The sequence below is a fragment of the Ptychodera flava genome, chromosome 22 (genome assembly GCF_041260155.1).
Source record: "Ptychodera flava strain L36383 chromosome 22, AS_Pfla_20210202, whole genome shotgun sequence".
NCBI lineage: Eukaryota > Metazoa > Hemichordata > Enteropneusta > Ptychoderidae > Ptychodera > Ptychodera flava.
This window is the reverse complement of record NC_091949.1, coordinates 8280400-8300723: the sequence shown is the minus strand read 5'-3', so window position 1 is coordinate 8300723 and position 20324 is coordinate 8280400. Positions and strand designations below refer to the sequence as shown.

Genomic DNA, 20324 nt, shown 5'->3' with positions numbered 1-20324 from the left:
CAGGGAAACATATATATGTATTTCAATTCAGCTAAAACTCTGTTTTTTAACATGTTTCTTTCATAGCAACTCCACCATGCTGGGCAGAGAAGGAGAACACGCCAACAACAATGTTCGGTGGCATTTCAATGCCCGTACTCGGCACACATCAACCGACATGTGATGTTGAAGGATTCCACACACCAAAGCAATGTGATCCATCCAGTGGTATCTGTTGGTGTGTCAACAGCTGTGGAATCCCAATTGATGGAACTCACACATCCGGCACTCTGAATTGCGGTATGTCATGGTTTGGAAAAGGTCAAAGGTTACCATGAATGTTGTTGAGGTCAAAGGTTACACATGTTTTACATTAGAATCGAAATAGACAGCAGTTATTGCTTCGAAAATAATTGAATAAAACAACCTGTAACTAAAAGTAATTGGACGCAAACTGCACTTACTTAAACTGTTTGTGAGGACTTAATGCGTGCTGTAGATTACTTTTTTGTATACAAAGGAAAAGTAAAAAAAATATAAGGGTATTTATCATGTATTTGTAGACTGAAATATTCATGTAAGGAACAAACTTTTCAGTTCATCGAAATATCAGTAATTTGTATCAATAAATATACTTTTCAAACAAAACTTTTTATGTAATACTTAGTTTCATTGACTGGAGTTTTCTGATAATTTCCCCTCGATAAGGAATAATTTGTGTATCATTCCAGAACCCAAGAAGACACCGTGCCATGACAAGAGACGACAACTGATGAGTGTTGCACCACTCCTGGGAAGATTCCGTGTCCAGTGCCAGGATGATGGATACTATGAGTCCCGGCAGTGTCATGGATCCACATGCTGGTGTACAGACAGATGTGGCAATGAAGTCACCGGCACTCGTGGCCACATCGTTGACGTGTCATGCGGTGAGTGCAACTTCTTTTTATCTTTGGGTGATATGTCACTTGAGTCCCATGCCAGGAATGCAGTGTTTCTTGCAGTCAGTGCAACTCTTCATGCAAGGAGTGTCAAGACTTCACGTCATAAATTCTATGTGTCATATATGGAATTAAGAGATATATATTCTCATGGGAATTATGCCAGTTAATGTGAAAGACACCTGTAAGATCATGTCCCATATTGATGCCACTTCCATTGATACACTGTATTGAATGCTGCTTCTCATGCTGGCAACCCTGTGCTGCACATCATGAGAGGCATATGTGATGGCATAGCAGTGAATCAATGTATGTGATGCTATTTTACTCATCATAAGAGCAGTGGTGTTCCAACTGTAATTCCTGTATGGCTCACTGCATGCATGCTTCTGAATCGGCTCACCCGAAATCCCAGTAAACAGGTCCAAAAACCAAATTGATCATGAATGCTTTAGGCCAAACCATGGTTGCAAAAGCGTTGAAATTCAAATGTGAATTCCAAAACTAAATAAAAATTCATACACTACTATTTGTTTGTACTTGAGCCTGTTACCAAATTAAGATATAAATGTTCTTGTAACAGATATATATATTGAGGTATGAATCATCAAGACAAATCAATAACTGTCATGACTGTGTAATCCTCTTATTCCTCTGATAATATAAGGACACAATAGCTTTAACGTCTTAAAATAGTTTTGTTATTTTCTAAGGAGAAGAATGAGAAACTTTATTTTACAAGAGGGACAAAAATATTCAAAAAATCCATCAAAAGGTACTTTAATTTGCTATTTCTATATTGTTTATAACTTTCAGAATGTTCCAATGGGGAACGTGCCTGGAACTGTGCCAAAAACCCATGTGATGGTGTGACATGTTCTGCCTATCCGGATGCTGTCTGCAAGCCAAACATGTGCGGAGGATGCAAAGCTGAATTCTGGAGGAACGACGAGAAAGTGGAATGTGAAATCAGTAAGTGAAACTGCAGTGAACTGAAGTTCTCTTTTACGTGTGTTAGTTGCTAAAGTCCTCGACAAGATATCTCCCCTAACAATATTGGTGATCCTGTGTGCTTGGCAATTGTCCACTTCTGTGTCTACATAGAACATTACAACCAGCTTTCCCACAGCATCCAATAGAAATCCTGTGGACAAAGTCCCGCAGGAATCCAATTATGGACTGCTCTAGGATGCCTACAGGATTTCAATTGTGAGTTTGGAAGTCCCATGTCCATCCTATGGTCCAGTAGAAATTCCAATATAATCTGAGTGGACAGTTTTTAGTTCCTTATTCCTTATCACATTGCAGGCAAGAATGGCCAGTGCCCAGTCACCAGTGACATGCCAACGTCTTGCTCCGCTGATTGCATAACTGACACTGACTGCCCAGGAACCCGTAAATGCTGCAACAATGGCTGTGCTTCAATCTGTGTCAGCCCAGTCCCAGAGGGTAAGTCATTGTTGATTTCTGCTGACCTTCCCTTTGAGTTCACAGCTGTAAATATAATGATTCCGTTGGAATAAGTGATCAGGATCTGAGTGTGACTTGATACGAATGATGGAGAAGGATGTTGAAAATAGCGAGAGAGCAGAAATCTCTTCCTTCTCAACATCAAAGTGTAATTTAGGTGTTGCAGACTCTAATTGTAATTGAGGCTTGATCTTGACAAGATTATTATAATGGTGATGATGATGATGATCATGACAGTGATATTGATAGTGATGATATTTTTGATGATGTGCATGATAATGATGATGATGGTAGTGATGATGATGATAATGATGATGATGACAGTGATTGAGGACAATTTGGTAGTTTTGCTTGTACGTACATGTATGGTGGTAATAGTTTTGTAGATGATGATGATGATGATGATGATGATGATGATGATGATGATGATGATGATGATGATAAGCAGGAAGAGAAAGAAGAAGAGCAGTAGGGAACAATGAAAAAATGTGATCTATCCCCAAACATCTGTTACATCATGTTGTCTCTGATATTATCAATTTGAATAGAAAAGCATGGAAGCTGTCCACCAATCTCTCTGGACACCATTGGTATGTGTTCCACCGAGTGTACGGCTGACAGCGATTGCCAAGACAACCAGAAATGCTGCTTCAATGGATGCGGCAGGATGTGTACAAAACCCACAATAAAGAGTGAGTCCCATCCGTACTTGCCATGTTCTTAATTGTCTCTGTTACGTGAACACCGAATTCCCTAACATGCACACACACACGTATTGGCACAGCGGTTTCAGTTACGACTGCTGTGTTCAGTGTCTGTAATCAGTAGCATTGTTTGATCAATCCAGTGTTTTCTCCATTTTGTGCATTGTGTCATTGCCCCACGTACTTACATGTAATCTAAATCCCTATGAAAATATGAACACAAATGCACTGACATGTCGCCCTCTAGAGTTAGTCTTCAGATATTGACATAGTGGTATATCAGTAGTGGCATTCCACACCCTGATTACTGTCTGTGATGTAACATAAACCTAATCTCTGCTTAGCTTCTTATCTGAAGAAGCTGATAGACTATCATCAATAAAACTGTGCCTCTAGATTACAAAAGAGTTTGAACCCATATGAAAGAAGTGTGAATGGTCCCAGTAACAAATTTATCAAACATATTTATCAAACATTTGCTACATGGATTGTAAGAAATAGGTGACTCTTTAATTTGATTTTTTGATCCTTATAAACCTTAATTTGCATAAATCAAATTTGCATAATTAATTATAGTTCCCCTCAATCTGAGCCCACTTACCCATAATTTCCAAGCAGAAGGGGACGTTCCCCACTTGTGAAAGAAACCTGGAGAATACACTCTCAATGAATCAATACATGGGCACCACAAACAACACATCCTGGGACGATTTCAACAGTATCAAAGAGTACTAGAAGAGTCATGTATCTCAGTGAATTTAGTGAATTTAGTGTCAAACTTCTTTTAAAATATGAATTTATCTTTTTATTTTCATGCACACTTACATTTTACATGTATTCTTATTAACACCTGATAAAAATATGTCACATGTTTTGCTAATAGACATTATCTATATTACATTCCATTGGTTATGCTATTTCACCACTGTGTGAAGTTTCATTTGGACTGCCAGATTACAGAACTACTTACCAACAGTCTTAATTTTGTGATATGGATTAAAGTCGTATGTATTTGAATAAAAAGTATTGAGGTGATGTGAGCCTCAAAAGTGAAAGACTTAAACTTTCCAAAAACATTCTTCAAGGAAACTGTACGCCATTCCATTTCCTTTTAAAAATAAAAATCAGGGGTCACCGTACAAATTTGGCACTAAAGAAACGAGTACCCTTATATTATTTGACACTTGAAATTCAAAATTTCTGCCATTGCTATGTTAATTCTATTGAGAAAAAATAAAATTTTTAAATTTTACAAAGACAAAATAGTGAAAACTTTATCTACTCTATAAGATTCAAATGAGCGTAGGGTACGTAAGCAGTAGACCAGAATAATGTAAAAATTTAAGTCTAAATATCCATCCCTGAGGCGAATTGCACTTGAAGGACGGCACTTGCTTGTATGATAGATTTCTCACATTATTTATTTGATTGCATTCCACAGCCTCTGTTGGAAGTTGCCCTGTACCCTGGCAGACATGCTCTGAAGAAAGCAAGATCGATGAATGTATCGTTGATGGTGAATGTGGAACTGACAGCAAATGCTGTGAAAGTGGTTGCGGCAAACATTGTACGTCTAGTCAGGGAAAAACCACCAAAACTGGAGTGACAATAACTGGCACCAATGATAAGCCAACAGGTAAGATTAACCATGGGACTGGTATCTATCACATAAGGTTAAGGTAGTATGCACCTCGAGAGTGCAAGACTTAAACTTTAGCTCAAACTTTCCTCAGTGAAATTTAAGCCATTCTCTTACCAAATCAAGAATAAAGTCAGGGGTCACCAAGATCATTTTAGTACCAGAGAAACAAATTACCAAATATTTCCTGATATTTTAAATTCAAAATGAACGCCATCCTCATGTATTGAAGAAATTTTTGTCCGAATATCTGTCCCTTGAGGCACATTCTACCATAAGTGTGTTAGTCGATGAAATTTTATATATATATATATATATATATATATATATATATATATATATATATATATATATATATATATATATATATATATATATATATATTTATTTATACAAGTTCCATGCCTTCTAAAGTTCTGCGACCCTTGTCTTCCAAACACAAACAGCACTGATGAGAACAGCAGTGAAATCAATATTGATCAAAATTCTTTTTGATTAAAATGTGTCCTAAAAATCTGAAACTCAGTTCCACCTTGAGTAATTCCAAAGACTCACTGAAGATTACACACTCTGCGTATGTATGTGTATGTGTAGTCTATTCTGTTATGTAGTTGAATTGTATATATAAGTTGTGTAATCTTTCGTTAGACCTAGTTATGTATATGTATGTCACATGTGTATATAAATGTGTAGTCTATTCTATTGTGTGGGTGAATTGTATATATACACTGCGTAATCTTTTATGAGACCTACCTGTAGTTATTTCTCAGTGTGAGAGCATGCAAATGTGTGACACAGTGTAATAAAAAGGACCTTTAATGGATTTCATTGTGGTTCTCATTGCATTTGGTCAGGTTCTGAAAAACATTCTGTTAATTTGTAGGAGGATAGAGTTGAACATGAAATGTAACTTAAGTCAGTGAATTCCATGGCACAAATATTTATTTTTGTATTCAACTTGCCAAGGGAAGGATATCTAAGGAAATTTGTTATGCATAAAAGGATATCCAACTGAGTTCAGGTCTTTCCACAATTTCTAATCAATGATATTTAGTATCTCATTAACTAACTAAAAAATGTTCCGTGTCATAATACGTTTTTAGAATTGTTCCAGGTTGTAATCATTTTTCAAAAAGTCTTGTTCATATCAAAGAAGATTTTGAAGTACATATGGCCAAAAGAAATTAAAAAATTGTCCTCAAGTTCAGAATATTGATGAAGGCCAGTTGCTTGTCATTTCAGTGAAGTATGGAACTTGTCCTAACCCCACTGTCCTGGTGTGTGACTACGTCAATGAGTGTTCCATAGACAGTGACTGTACTGAGAACAGAAAGTGTTGCAGCAATGGTTGCGGTAAAGTGTGCTCATCCCCACAGACTATGGGTGAGTAAAGATTTATGATTCTGACAAAGGAATGAGAAAAACTAGATGCAGTGACATAAATTTGGTTGGTATTGCTGATACATTGATACACTGAGCCAAAGTCAATTTTTTGTCACTTAAAATTTACAAAATATAACCCAAGCTATCTTTTTCAGATATTTTCCAAAATTTTGATAAAAAAATGTAGCTTATAAGAAATCATGTCCATTTGGTCCAAAATTAAAAAAAAAATGACAGAAAAATTCCTAAAAATTACTAAGATGTTGCACCAAAATTTTGATGGGAAAAAATTGTAGCACATACTGTAGTATGCTTATTCTGCACAGTTACATCCTGTACTTTCTTTAATTTTTGTGTAAGGGTCTTGTATTTTTTATGACAAAACCTCTTTGTAGGTCGGTGGCCTTGTAATGCAAGTAAATGTGCACAGTATGTGTGCACTGACTGACTGACTATGTGGGTTGGTCAAACGACCACTGCTACCACTGCATTAGTTTTTCACTTGTCTGTGATGAGACAAGCGGCAAATTCACAGGTGTGAGGGGAACAGTATCATGGTTTATGACCTTGGACCACTGAGATTACTGTCCCAGACATTTCGTAAGATTGGTTCTGTACAAGGAAATGAAATCATATTTTTTGCAGACTAAACAGAAAGTTAAACGAAATACAAAACGGTACTCTTCAAATGTAACCGCGATTTTGATTAATTATGTCCAACTAGTCTTCTAGTTTCAGAGCCATCTGATAAAAGTTTGAATAACATTCACCAGCAATGTAACTAACAGTGTATTCTTTTCACTTTCAGTAAAATATGGCCAATGTCCTCGTAATGTCATCACATCAGAAACTTGCAACGAAGACACTATATTCAACCATGAATGCGAAGTAGATGACCAGTGTCCTGGTACCAAGAAATGTTGTACGAGGGGATGCAACCGTGTATGCATGGACGTCTGGCAAACTGGTGAGCAACAATTTTTTTGTTCTGTCCAGTTTTTTTTTCTTTCAAGTTATACTTGATCTCGAGAATGCTGTTCTCATGCTTAGCCGCATTACAATTTTACATTTTTCTAGGGGGCATGTTACTATTTAATCATCTCAGTGGCACCCTCATACAGGCAGATTTGTGCTATAAAGAGACTTGAACCCAATAGTTCTGCAGCCAGGGTCGGCTATTTCCTATACAATGTTTGTCTAGACCAATTTTACACTCTGGTGAAAATCTCAGCAGACACATTTTACTTATCATTTTTAACTGAAAAAATGTGAATGCTAGTATAGACCCATATATGTTTGTATCCCCAAATATCCCATAGGATATTATGTTATATGATGGGACTTCAAAACTAACCATGACATTTGTTCAAGACAATCAAAACAAGTTCAAACATCCCTGGGAGCAAGTGTAAAATTACCAAGTCAAAAAATTGCCACCAAATTCTGAAAGTATCTAAGATGAGAGCCCTATCAGATTCCTGTTGGACTTATTTGTTATAGTATTCCCATAGGATATTTCTGTGTACAGGACATGCTGTTATTTTGGATTGAAAGCCAAGGGGCTACCTCCTTTCAACAATCTGCTCTGCATGGTACTCTATCTAACCGACTTCTATTCTGATTTCATTTTTCAGTTAAAGTTGGCCAGTGCCCATCATTGACCACTGAAGACTACGAGAGTTGTCAGACTGGAGTCGTCTGCAACACAGATGACGACTGCAACGGAAACAAGAAATGTTGTAACACCCCTTGTGGCGGCACCAAGTGCAGGAACCCAACTACAAGATCAAGTAAGCTGACAACCCCTCTGAACTTATGGACTAGTCCATGGTTACTGTACAAACATTGCTTGATACCATTTCTGTGAAAATGTTTTTTTTCTGTTGGAAGTGTTTATCATATCTGTGTAGAGGTTCTAAAATTGTAACCTCAATATTCAAAGATAATTTGCTGTAATCATTCAAAAAAGTCATGAAAAGTTGTACAAATAATGTTCAATCTGACAAAAAAAATACTTCCCTAAAAAATGTCTGAGTGATTGTGTAAAGATATCACTTCTGAAAAGCAAAGTTTGGTGCTATAATCTAAACATGGCCCAAGTAAGTCAACCATATGAACTCTGGAGGGCGCAGCTTTTTGCAAGGTTTACTTTGTGGTTATCCATTGAATTATAATTCTTGGTGCCATAAATATGATTTTGCCCCCTAAGTGAGTAATGAAAGTGTCACTATGGTTGACTATGCTTTCAATACGGCAGATTTGTACAAGTAAAAACATAAGATTAGGGAAGCAAAAGCAAAGTATAGGTTGTACAGCAATTTCACACCAGAAATGCCTCAAAAGATGAAAATATGCATGAGTTTAGCTAGTTTCACCAACAAACAGAACTTTCTGGCATGGGACAGTTACATTTGTGTTCAAAGTGTCTATCTCACGATCTCAAAATCTTGCTGTGGTGAGAAGTGGACATTTTAAATAATACCCACAATGCATTTCAGTATCCTGAAGTTTGCCTCTTTTAGAACAGGACAAAAGCTAATTGCAATAATGGAAATTGTAATAAAGATATGTGACCTTCAGGTCATGAACTTTTGCATTTTTTCATAGGCACCTTGAATATTACTGTCTCCATATAAACAGGCTCAAACTTATGCTTTTCAGGGCTTCTGTAGATTTGAGTTCTCATTGTAATAATCTTAAGAGATCAGTTTTTTTAATTTTTCATTTTCATATCTTTGATTCATCATCAGCTGAAACCTGTGAGTACCATGGAGTGACCCGTGTCCATGGCGATGTGTGGCAACCAGATACCTGCACCACCTGCAAATGTTGGAATGGTAAGACAAAATGTACATCCATGACTTGCCCCAGACTGGATTACAACTGTGTGGTCAACCCAGTTGAAGATCAGTGTTGCCCAAGTCGTGTGTGTGAGAGGACCCAGCATGAATTCTGTAAGTCTCTTTTCCATTTGTTAAAGATGTTTTTGTCACATACTGCAGAATACATAATAGGTATTGAGTACATCTTAATTCTCATAACTTCCAAAAAAATGTTTTTGCCATGTACCCCAGAATACATAGCAGGTGTAGGGTACATCATAATTCTCGAAACTTAGTAAAAGATCGTTTTGTTATGTTCTGCAGAATACATTGTAAGTGTAGGGTACATCTTAATTCTGCTAACTTCTAAAAAAATGTTTTTCGTTTAGGACAGAAATGACAGTGCATGAAATTCAAGAATATTGATCTTAATATGTACAATTATACTTAATAGGTTTTATTGTTGTTTCTGTTTTCTTTCACAGTGAAATGCAAGGAAGGTGATGGAACTAAACACTTCCATGGCGACACATGGCAACCAGATCCATGCACTCACTGTTCCTGTGAGGATGGTGACATCTGGTGTTCCAAGTACACCTGTTTGACTGACATGTCACTCACTGACAAACCTGGCTGCCGATTGGTAGATGTGCCTGGACGTTGCTGCCCAGAGGTCGTATGTGAAGGCCGTAAGTGAGATTAATTTTCAGCAGAAACTGGGAGAGTGTCATAAATCAGTTTATTTAGACTGTACAACTCAATCAAATACTTGTCAAGAACAAAATGTGTCAGTTTACAGCACCTGATGTTTATTATTATGTGATAACACGATTACAATAACTTCATATCAGTGAAAAAGTATTACACCACTGTGTACTAGTGTATCATGCATTGTATCAGCAGTCAATACACAACTATACTGCATATTGATCATGTATATTTCACTTCCTTAGTTTTGCATGTCTATTGCAAGTTGTTGTTCTATTCCCCAAAGCATGTTGGAAGACTGACTAATTACATGTAGCTCGTCAACACAGCATCTATACATGCAAAATGCACTGTTATTGTTCACATATGAACTCTAGTCCTGGCCAGAATTCATTTGTCAACGGTAACAATATGGTTTACACATGTACAGGCTGAATTAACAAGCTGAATACTGTGTATCTCAACGTGCTTTGGGGAGTAGAACAAGAAACTGTAGTTGACATATGACATAACAAAATGAGCAAAAAAATCAACAACAGTTAGAGTTACTGGCTCTCTGATTTTTTTAGCGTTTTCTTGCCTATTTACTATTTGTTTTCTATGTACTGAATGAAGCTTTCTGATATATGATAAAGATTCACGTTGAAGTATGTGTTTTATTCTTGTCTTAAAATACATGATAGATGTGATCATAGTGTCATGCCATGGTGTTGTAGTTCTAATCTCGTAGAATGTCAATTGTCTTCAGGTTGCGTGGACCATGAAGGTCACTACCGCTATGAAAATGACATCTGGTACACGGACCCCTGCACAAAATGCACATGTAATGACAACAGAGTCTTGTGTGCGGATGAGACACATGTGTGTCAACAAATCACTACTACCCCTGAATGTCAGCTGGAAGAGGTCAAAGGTCAATGCTGTCCGAATGTTCAATGTCCACTCGACTCCTGTAAGTTTTGTTTTATATTTATATAAATATGTTTTATTGGTAACAGTAAAGAAGGGTTACAGTCCTTGTCAGAAAGATGTCTTTTTCCATGAGTCTCAGAGCAATTTTGTATAATGATTCTAGGTGAAGTGGTGCTTGACTTGTAGCAAATACAGAGCAAATGATTGTTTCCAAATTCCTATCATTCACTTTTATAAAAAAATCGTTGTGCTATACATTTGTAAGTATAAGATGATTGAAAATAACTGGACGAGCCCCTTTATCTCCTGTTTGCAAACCCATGCAACAGATTTCAGTTGCATGTTTTTAAGGTAGTACACACATTGAAAGAGAAGGTTGTGAACTTTTGCTCAAATTTTCCTCGGGGAAACCTTTTTCTCCTATTTACAAGAATAAAAATCAAGGGTCGCTGTACAGAGTTGTTTTCCAATATTTGAAATTCAAAATGGCTGATTATACCATATGGTGAAAAATGAAGCTTTAGATTTTCACAAAACAAGAAGACGAAAACTTCTTTCACTCCACAAACGTAAGAATGAGTCCACACATGTAGCAGACCAGAAAATTTTACCAAAATACCCCCAAAACAGGAAATGAAAGCACTTCTACAACTCAGCACTGGACATTTGGGTTCTGAAGACAAAAAAGAGACGTTATGCAATGGTTGCAAAACAAACACAAACATCATCTTAGTTGATTATGTGAAGTATAAATTCATATGTTGATCAGACATTATTGCACTTTTATGTACACCTTGCATATAGGTTACTAAAATTTTAGTTTGTTAAAGTTTCGAAAGAGTCTTTTAACTTCAGGTGATGTTTACAGTGCAAGAAACAGTTCTTTTATGCCAAAGATTAAGAATTTGGTTGATATTTAAAATTCAGGATAAAAGTGCCAAACATGTTTTTGTTTCTCAAAAGCTTGAAAATTTGAATCACTACACAAATATTTTTTTATGCAGCTGATGGCTCCAACTGCAATGTTGAAGACAAAACTTACGGCCATGGAAGCAAGTGGCAGGTTTCAAATCAACTGTGCACATGTAGAAATGGAAGACACCAATGCGAGGACATCTCTGTGAATTGTCCAGCTTATGATGATGAAATCAGACAACGCTGCATTCGTGTGAACATCCCAGGTGCAGCGTGTCCAGAATTTGTTTGCAACGATGGTAAGGTTTACTCAATTGTCTCTCTGTTGTCATTTTAACATGCGAAATTTCTCCATCAGTTCATTAATACTTTGATATATTAAAAATGAGGTCAGACTTCGGAGAAAAGTTCTCTTTTGCAAAACTAAGATGAAATAATTCTTTTAAATCTTGCATTCGTTCACATAGGTGCCATAGATAACCATGGGAGTTTTTGCCTTCAAAGCTGGAGGGGGATTAATCTTTATTTCGATTATTACTCACAAATTCACACCACCTTTAATAATACCACAGTTATGACATAGAAACTATATCTTCAGGATACTAAATCACTATGTTGTTCAAATTCAAAAACCTGTCAGCAGTTAAACTTCCCATAACCTACATGTACTTCAGCGATTTATTGCATTTTGGGGAAGTTCAAATTGTAATGTAATCGCTGGATTTTTGCACTTCTTAACTTTTGTTCAAGGTTGAATGTTTTATGTAAACATCAATGAGTTTAGATTGCATGCACGTACGTAAATTATCCACAGTCCCTGAACTTATGCAGTGAGGGAATGCACATCATCATTTTCATCCCCTCCTAATTTTGATAGAACCTACCTGTTCACACAATGGTGAGACCCATCTAAGTGGTGAGAGCTGGCACCCAGACACTTGTACCACATGTGCCTGTGACAAGGGCGAAGTCGTCTGTCTTTTCACCGCTTGCCCACAACCCGGATCAGGATGCACTGCAAGATTCATTGAGGGACAGTGTTGTCCTGAAATCACCTGTCCAACTTACCATCATGGTAAGTGCACCACATCATTACTCTACTAGCCAATATTTTTCAAGCAAAAATTTGCATAGAACATGTAAATGAGATAATTATATATTCATGATTATCATCAGCATCAAATTACTTTAACTTTCCTGGGACTTTCTATGAAGCAAAATTTTGCATACAACATGTATTAAAATGGAAAATTATGTACTCATAATTATCATCAGCATGAAATTATCTCACTTTTAATACTGTAAACAAGTAAACAATGAATTTAATTGGTCGAAAAATTTCAGAAAATTTGCATGTTCAATTTTCTACGTACAGTTCCAATGTGCAACAGCACTGGTATCTGGCGTACTGATGGTGAAACCTGGCTGGAGAATGATTGTGATGTGTGCAGATGTTACAATGGCTTGACGACTTGTACTCCGATTGAATGCCCCAATGTGATGCCAACTCCTGGTTGCCATATTGTCCACATTGATGGGCAGTGTTGCCCAGTCAAAGTGTGCCGTGGATCTGGTAAGTTTGTCGGTGAATTAAGATAGTAAGCGCCTCAAAACTGCAAGTCTCAAACTTTCCTAACAGAAAGTTTCGACCACTCACTTTTAAAATAAAGAGTAAAAGAGGGGGGGGGGGGGGGGGGGGGGGGGGGGGGGGGGAGGGGGGGGTTAGGTGAAACTATGCAAATTTTATTTCTAGAGAAACAAATTACCGAAAATTAACCAACACTTGAAATTCAAAATGGCCACCATATGTGTGTGTTAACTCATGGGGAAAAATCAAATTTTCGATTTTCACAATGTAAAAGAAAACTTACGCCAACAGCTTCAAAATGAACCCACACAAGTGACAGACCAGAACAGCATTATAGAAATTTTAGAGCCAGAATATCTGTCACTAAGGTGCATTCTACCTGTAACTAAATGATATTTTTCTTCTTGCCGGAAATAGAAAATTCATTTATAAATTTAAAAACAGCTGTGCAAGTTGCATTTTACACATCATGAAAATTTGACTGACTGTACCAATAATATCTATTGTTTATCCACCGCTGTGAGTTATGCTTTGTAATTGTACATTTGAAATCTTTACACATGTCTGCTTTAAGGTGGTATGTGCCTCAAAAATAAAAGATGTAAACTTTTGCTCAAACTTTCCTCAATGAACCTTTCAACCACTGTCTTGAAATCAGGGCTCACCCTGTAAAGTTTCCTACCAAACAAAAAATTACCATTTACCAACATTTGAAATTCAAAATGGCTGCCATCCCTGTGTTAACTCTATGGGGAATCATAAAATTTTAGATTTTCTAAAAACTAAGATGGCAAAAAATTTCCTTATTCCGAGAGCTTTAACATGAACCCTACAAGTGGTAGATCAAAGAAGAATTGTAAAAATTTTAGTCTAAATATTTGTCTAAGAGGTGCATTTTACCTTAATTTGTCTAGAGCTTTCTTTATTCACACCTCAAAAGTATATTTCCAGCATATCATATCATATTTTTTATATACAGCTGAAACATGCGTCTATGATGGCAAAGAGTACAGAGATGGAGAAACCTTTACCATTGACACCCCTGATTTGAATATAAACAACTTGCACACCTGGAGTCGGAAGATGGTGTCTACAGAGTGCTCGTCATGCACCTGCATCAAGGGGCATGTCTCCTGCACAGTCAATGTGTGTCCAGAAGTCCGCCCAGACTGCCGCGTCATCGAGAATGAAGTTGAAAACCGCTGTGGCTGTCCAACAATTGTCTGCCCAGAAAGTAAGTCACTTACAACTAATACATTAGTGTTAAAAACTAAGAAAAACATGAAGTACATTGTATACAGAGGTATTATAATTAAGGTAATTCGTACCTTGAAACAGAAAGTTTGGACTTGTACAGACTTTTCCCCAAGTAAACTTTTGACTATTTTACAATCAAAGATAAAAACCAGAGGTCACTTTGCAAGCTTGAATACACTACTGAATCAAAATTTCATCATTTGACCAGTCCTAGTATGTACTGCACAAAGACATTACTTTGTCACTATGGCTGATGTTTGAAGCTGGACATATCATTCTTCATATATGCAAAGTAGATATATTAGTATGCAGTAGTATGCAAATTCACTGATAATGACTAATTACCAATTAAAGCTGCAAGCAGCGTTGGCGGGGCCCAAGCCGTTAACATGGTTGAAAAATCTTGCACTAATGATATTATGTGCAAAATTCGAGCTTGCAAAAGTAGGATTTTGAACATCTACTAGTTACTGTACTTTGCACTTGGAATTTAATATTTTACGGAAAATCCAATATGGCGGCAAAACCACGTGACCGATCAAAATGCCTTTCGCAAACTTGAAAGAGATCACACTTAAGATGTTACACATAAAATTTCAGCTCAATCGGTGTGTTGGTTGTTGGGAGGAAAATTTTTAAAGATTAAATCATGATTTTCTCAAAATCAAATATGGCGGCCAAACCACGTGACCGATCAAAACACCTTATGTAAACTTGAGAGAGATCACACTTTTATGTTACATGTGAAATTTCAGTCGAATCGGTGTGTTGGTTCTGGAGAAGAAGATTTTTAAAGATTTAATCACGATTTTCGCAAAATCCAATATGGCGGCCAAACCACGTGACCGATCAAAACGCCTTTCGCAAACTTGAAAGAGACAACACTTAAGATGTTACATGTCAAATTTAAGTCAAATCGGTGAGTTGGTTCTGGAGAAGAAGATTTTTAAAGATTAAATCATGATTTTCGCAAAAATCCAATATGGCGGCCAGACCACGTGACCGATCAAAACGCCTTCCGCAAACTTGAAAGAGATCACACTTAAGATGTTACTTATCAAATTTCAGTAGAATCGGTGTGTTGGTTCTGGAGAAGAAGATTTTTAAAGATTTAATCACGATTTTTGCAAAATCCAATATGGCGGCCAAACCACGTGACCGATCAAAACGCCTTTCGCAAACTTGAAAGAGATCACACTTAAGATGTTACATGTGAAATTTTAGTCGAATCGGTGTTTTGGTTCTGGAGAAGAAGATTTTTAAAGATTAAATTGGTATTTTTCAAAAATCCAATATGGCGGCCAAGGTCACGTGACCGCATGCGATTTTATTGGCAAATTTTTAAGACCTTAGGCCATGCTTGCTATACAAAAAATTTCAAATCGACTAGACCCCTAGGGTATCTGGAGAAGCCATTTTTAGATTTTTGGAAAATCCAAAATGGCCGCCAGGTCACGTGACCAATCAAAATTTGTATACCCAGGTGCACGAGATCTCATAGGTACCTATTAGCCCTGCAAGTTTCAGAAGTTTGCGGTAAGCGGTGTTTGAGTTCTAGGTCGACAAAAAAAGAGCGGAAGAAAAAGAAGAAGAAGAAGAAAGTTGAATCCTACGAAAACAATAGGGGCCCAGCCGGTAGGCTTGGGCCCCTAATTACGAATATTCATAGTTAGGGAATGTGCATGAAGTTGTTACTCACTATTTGAGATACCAGATAGTAAATCGTATTTACGTTCCAGAAGAACCCTTTTCTTTGAAAAGTCCAACAAATTTTTCTTTGCTTTCTTTTTTTCAGATAAGTTGGGGTTTTGTCCTATCCCTGACATCCACTATGTCGCTACTTGCAACAGTGAGTGTGATGCTGACACAGACTGTACCTCAGACACTAAATGCTGCTTTAATGGCTGTGGTATGAGCTGTGCCAAACCACTCATCCAAGGTAATATTTCAGTGTCATTACGCCTTGAAACCATTTCCTCATTGTCTGAACCATGAAATTAAAACTGCCCAAATAAATTTTATAATATAACCAATGCACTCTGTAAGTAGTCTGTCATGATAGCAGATGTTCAGCTAATCTAATATACACCACAGATTGACTTTTCCAAGAAATGAACTATCATGTCACCACTGTCATATTGAATATCTTAAGTTTAATTGACATATCTGGAGATAATTGCCAGTCTTTCTTATGAAAATAATCAGGTTTCTTAGGCGGCCATCCTGTAGCTTTATGAAGCAGCTGGATCCCTTAGGATAATGTTGATTTGTAAAATCGTTCAGTGAGCGCCAAGTTTTCTTCAGTCTTGCCCTGTAATCAAAGTGTGAAAGTTTTTGTTAATCTGAGTGTTTTCCAACAACTGGTTGTGTTTATAAACTGTTCTGTTTGTTTATGATCACAGGTTGTTTTGATTCCGAAGGTGTTCGACGCAGCAACGGAGACATCTGGCACAAAGACGACTGTGTTATCTGCAAATGCATCAATGATCAGTCTGTATGTTCTGAGACCAAGTGCCCAGCTGTACCATCAGACTGTACCGTCAAACCAATCATCGGCCAGTGTTGTGGTGAACTCACCTGTCAACCTTCCCACCCTGTCATAAGTAAGTCTCATATAACTTCATGTCAGTTTCCATAAATTAATATAATATGCAGGTCTGTCAGATGATATAAACACCGTAGTTGGCGTCACTTAAAGGTATACTGTCACCTGTTCCAATGTTGCCACAGTTACCATGGAAAGAGAAAATCTAACCAATCACAGATTTTAAGCGGGTGGCCGCTTTTTAAAAACAGCACCCTCACATGGGCATTTTGAATACCAAGGAACGCCCCTTTGACCATATATGGGCATATTTAGATTACAGGTGACTGTATACCTTTAACAGAGAAAGCAATCAACATCTCAAAAAATGCTGCTGAGGTGTATATAAACATTGAAGTATAATGAGTCAAATTTTCTGGTTTCTGAAGTACAGTACATTTCCTACAGGCAATATGATGTCATATTCAAACCTTGTCCGTGCACTTTCTCAAGTCTATTTCTTTCTCACTAAATTCAAGTAAAAGGGCATCGGTACCACTGTCCATGGAATATGTGTACCGTATCTCACTGCCTGTCAACTGTGAGTATAAATTTGCATCTCATTATCCAGCCTGTAGCTATGACAACATGATCTACACTGAAGGCAGTACTTGGGTCGTCGATAACTGCAACTACTGTCAATGTGTCAATGGTGAAGCCATGTGTGAGAAACAAGAGTGCCCTTTGACCTATGAACCCGGTTGCAGACCTGTCTATGTGCCAGGCAAGTGCTGTCCAGAGAAGGTCTGCAAAGAACGTAAGTAGGCTTTGTGTTGTATATTACTTACCAGGTTCTTTCATAGATACTTTTTAGTTACTTCACTGTCAGTTTCTGGTCAATGCCATCTGCATATCACAATTTATTCATAAGTCAGTCACATGTTCATCTTAAGTCATGCTGTCATTATTCTCAACTCATTCATTACTCACATTTGTAAGTCAGCATCAACTCACACTCAAGTCAATCTCTACTCACTCACAAGCCAATCTCAATTCTCTCAAGCCAATCTTAACTTGCTCTCAAGTCAATGTCAACTCATTCTAGAATCATTCTCAAGTCACTCTCAAGCCACTCTCAAATCTCTCTCAAGTCACTTCATGAACTTAATACAGTGTAGCTATTTACCTTGAAGTTATTGGCAAATCTCTCCTAAGTCACGAACTCTCAAATCTCTATAAAGTCACTCTCAAATGATTCTCACACCACTCTCAAGTTATTCCCAAGTGGCTTTAAACTATTTTCAAACCACTCTCAAGTCACTCTCAAGTCATTCTCAAGTGACTCAAAATACTCTCAAGTCATTCTCAAGTGACTCAAACTAATCTCATGTTATTCTCAGTTGGCTGAAACCATTCTAAAACTGCTCTCAAATTCCTCTCAAACCACTCTCTCAAATCACTTTCCAGCCACTCTCACCACACAAACCACTCAACTCCTTCTGAAGTCACTCTCAAATCACTTTCTCTTTTATTATGTGATCGACAGCCAACAGCTGTGAGGTGAACAACAAGATCTACTTGAATGGAGAAAGCTGGTACCTCAACCAGTGCAACGAGTGTCACTGTGTTGACGGCAAATACTATTGCAGTGAGACCAACTGTCCTGTACCAGACCATGGATGTCGTGTTGAGGAACCGGAAAAGAATGAATGCTGTGGCAACATCATCTGTGACAATCCATGTTAGTTTACTTTTAAAATTGTTTGTTTTTTCATGATTTTCTTCTTTAAAAGAATATGCCAGAAAAAGCATTATTACTGTTGTGTGTTTCAACTTGCAAACTAATACTGTTGTTATCTGCTTACTTGTATGTATCAATGCATTGTCTTTCTACACATGTTGATTACATTCCTGTTAAAACTAGTTGATTAATGAGATACATTTGTATACACATACAGTGTGTACTCGTATACTGACAGTGCAAATGAACAAATGACATTGATTATTTTTGAGTGTATTGTATGAGTGTCGTAGACCTTTAAGTAGGGTGAATTTCATTTACAACATTTTCAGTAATTAGCGCGAAGCCACTGCAGTGAACTGCAATAAAACTGCTCACACTAATTAGTTTCAGCTGTATATAGCCGCATAGCCAGCTGGCAAAGTCGACAACATTGTATGTCCCATGAAGACAGTTTGTCTGGGGAAGTTGAAATAAAAAAGATTTGTACATGGACCAGTGCATGGAATGTTACATTGTATCTTTATCTTGAACACAGGGTGCCAATCGTAAACTCTCATTTACAACCCGAGCCTCAGACAGAGCTAGTTTTGCCTTTGTACAAGCAGACTTTTTGGTCTTATCAAGTAGCCTTGTTCAACACCAAAGTGGCCACGGCTACAGCTGAAACTAATTAGTGTAAGCAGTTTTATTGCAGTTCACTGCAGTGGCTTCGCGCTCTATTAATGAAAATGGTTGTATTCCTTAGGAAAACATGGTGTAGGTTTCCTATGGGCAAAGTCCCAATAAGACTCTCTTTGATGTTTGTGAGATTTCAACGGTAATTTGGACAGTGTCCTATATGCGCAGTAGAAATGCCAGTTTGTCGTCCTGTTAAAACTCATAGGCTTTCTATAGGATATTTTTTGTGAGGGATATTAAAAACGTAAGAGTGAATTCCAAACAGGAAGACTGATTTAAAGATTTTAAATGTCATCCCAATGTGTTGTCTAATCCAGCAACCACTGAAACGTGTGATGTTGATGGTGTCACAAAGAGAGAAAGTGAGGTGTGGAAGAGAGATCCGTGTACTACATGTATTTGCAAGGAGGGCAAGACAATTTGTACCACCAACACCTGTACCAAAATGAGTCTGCGCCCAGGTTGCCGTGCTGTGCCAGTCTCTGGACAGTGCTGCCCCGAAATTGTGTGCCATGATGGTGAGTTTACATTCAAACACTGACATTTTTGCAAGAAAATTATTCTGTTGATATCTATTTACCTGTGACTTTTTGAATTATTCACTGTGAAAATTACTTTTGAACATTACGGTAGTTTGTGCCTCGAAAATGAAAGACAAACTTTTGCTCAAACTTTCTTCAGGCAAACTTTCACCGTACAAAGTATGGTATTCGAGCAACAAATTGCCCAATATTTACTGATATTTGAAATTCAAAATGGCTGCCATCCCTGTGCTGTCTTTGTGGGAAAATAAAATTTCTAATTTTCACAAAACTAAACTGTTGAAAACTTTATTTACTGCATAGACTTCAAAATGAGCCCCAACAAGTGGTAGACCAAAAGAATTAAAAGTTTGAGAGTCCCGAGGCACATTCTACCTGAATTGATATCAAAGGAGGCACTGTCATCATAAAACCTTTGCATGCAAATGTGGCATCTAAAAAAGTTTGTTTTGCATATGTGGCTGAAAGTTATTTAAATTTAGATCTTAAATCTTGATGATTTCTTTCAGAATATAAGT

At 37.3% G+C, this 20324-nt stretch overlaps 1 protein-coding gene across 1 annotated transcript in view; it reads left to right on the top strand.

Moving 5' to 3' along the window:
* LOC139122599 (SCO-spondin-like) overlaps positions 1–20324 on the top strand; it is an 88845-nt gene that overhangs the window by 17231 nt on the left and 51290 nt on the right. The window contains exons 11-31 of the mRNA XM_070688151.1: positions 67–279; positions 711–908; positions 1737–1892; positions 2229–2369; positions 2939–3082; positions 4536–4730; positions 5976–6116; positions 6925–7083; positions 7751–7906; positions 8867–9070; positions 9424–9627; positions 10395–10598; positions 11563–11772; positions 12351–12548; positions 12849–13046; positions 14041–14295; positions 16114–16257; positions 16721–16921; positions 17474–17659; positions 18389–18583; positions 19582–19782. Coding sequence (XP_070544252.1) covers positions 67–279; positions 711–908; positions 1737–1892; positions 2229–2369; positions 2939–3082; positions 4536–4730; positions 5976–6116; positions 6925–7083; positions 7751–7906; positions 8867–9070; positions 9424–9627; positions 10395–10598; positions 11563–11772; positions 12351–12548; positions 12849–13046; positions 14041–14295; positions 16114–16257; positions 16721–16921; positions 17474–17659; positions 18389–18583; positions 19582–19782 — 3903 coding nt within the window. The remainder of the gene's footprint in view (positions 1–66; positions 280–710; positions 909–1736; positions 1893–2228; positions 2370–2938; positions 3083–4535; positions 4731–5975; positions 6117–6924; positions 7084–7750; positions 7907–8866; positions 9071–9423; positions 9628–10394; positions 10599–11562; positions 11773–12350; positions 12549–12848; positions 13047–14040; positions 14296–16113; positions 16258–16720; positions 16922–17473; positions 17660–18388; positions 18584–19581; positions 19783–20324) is intronic.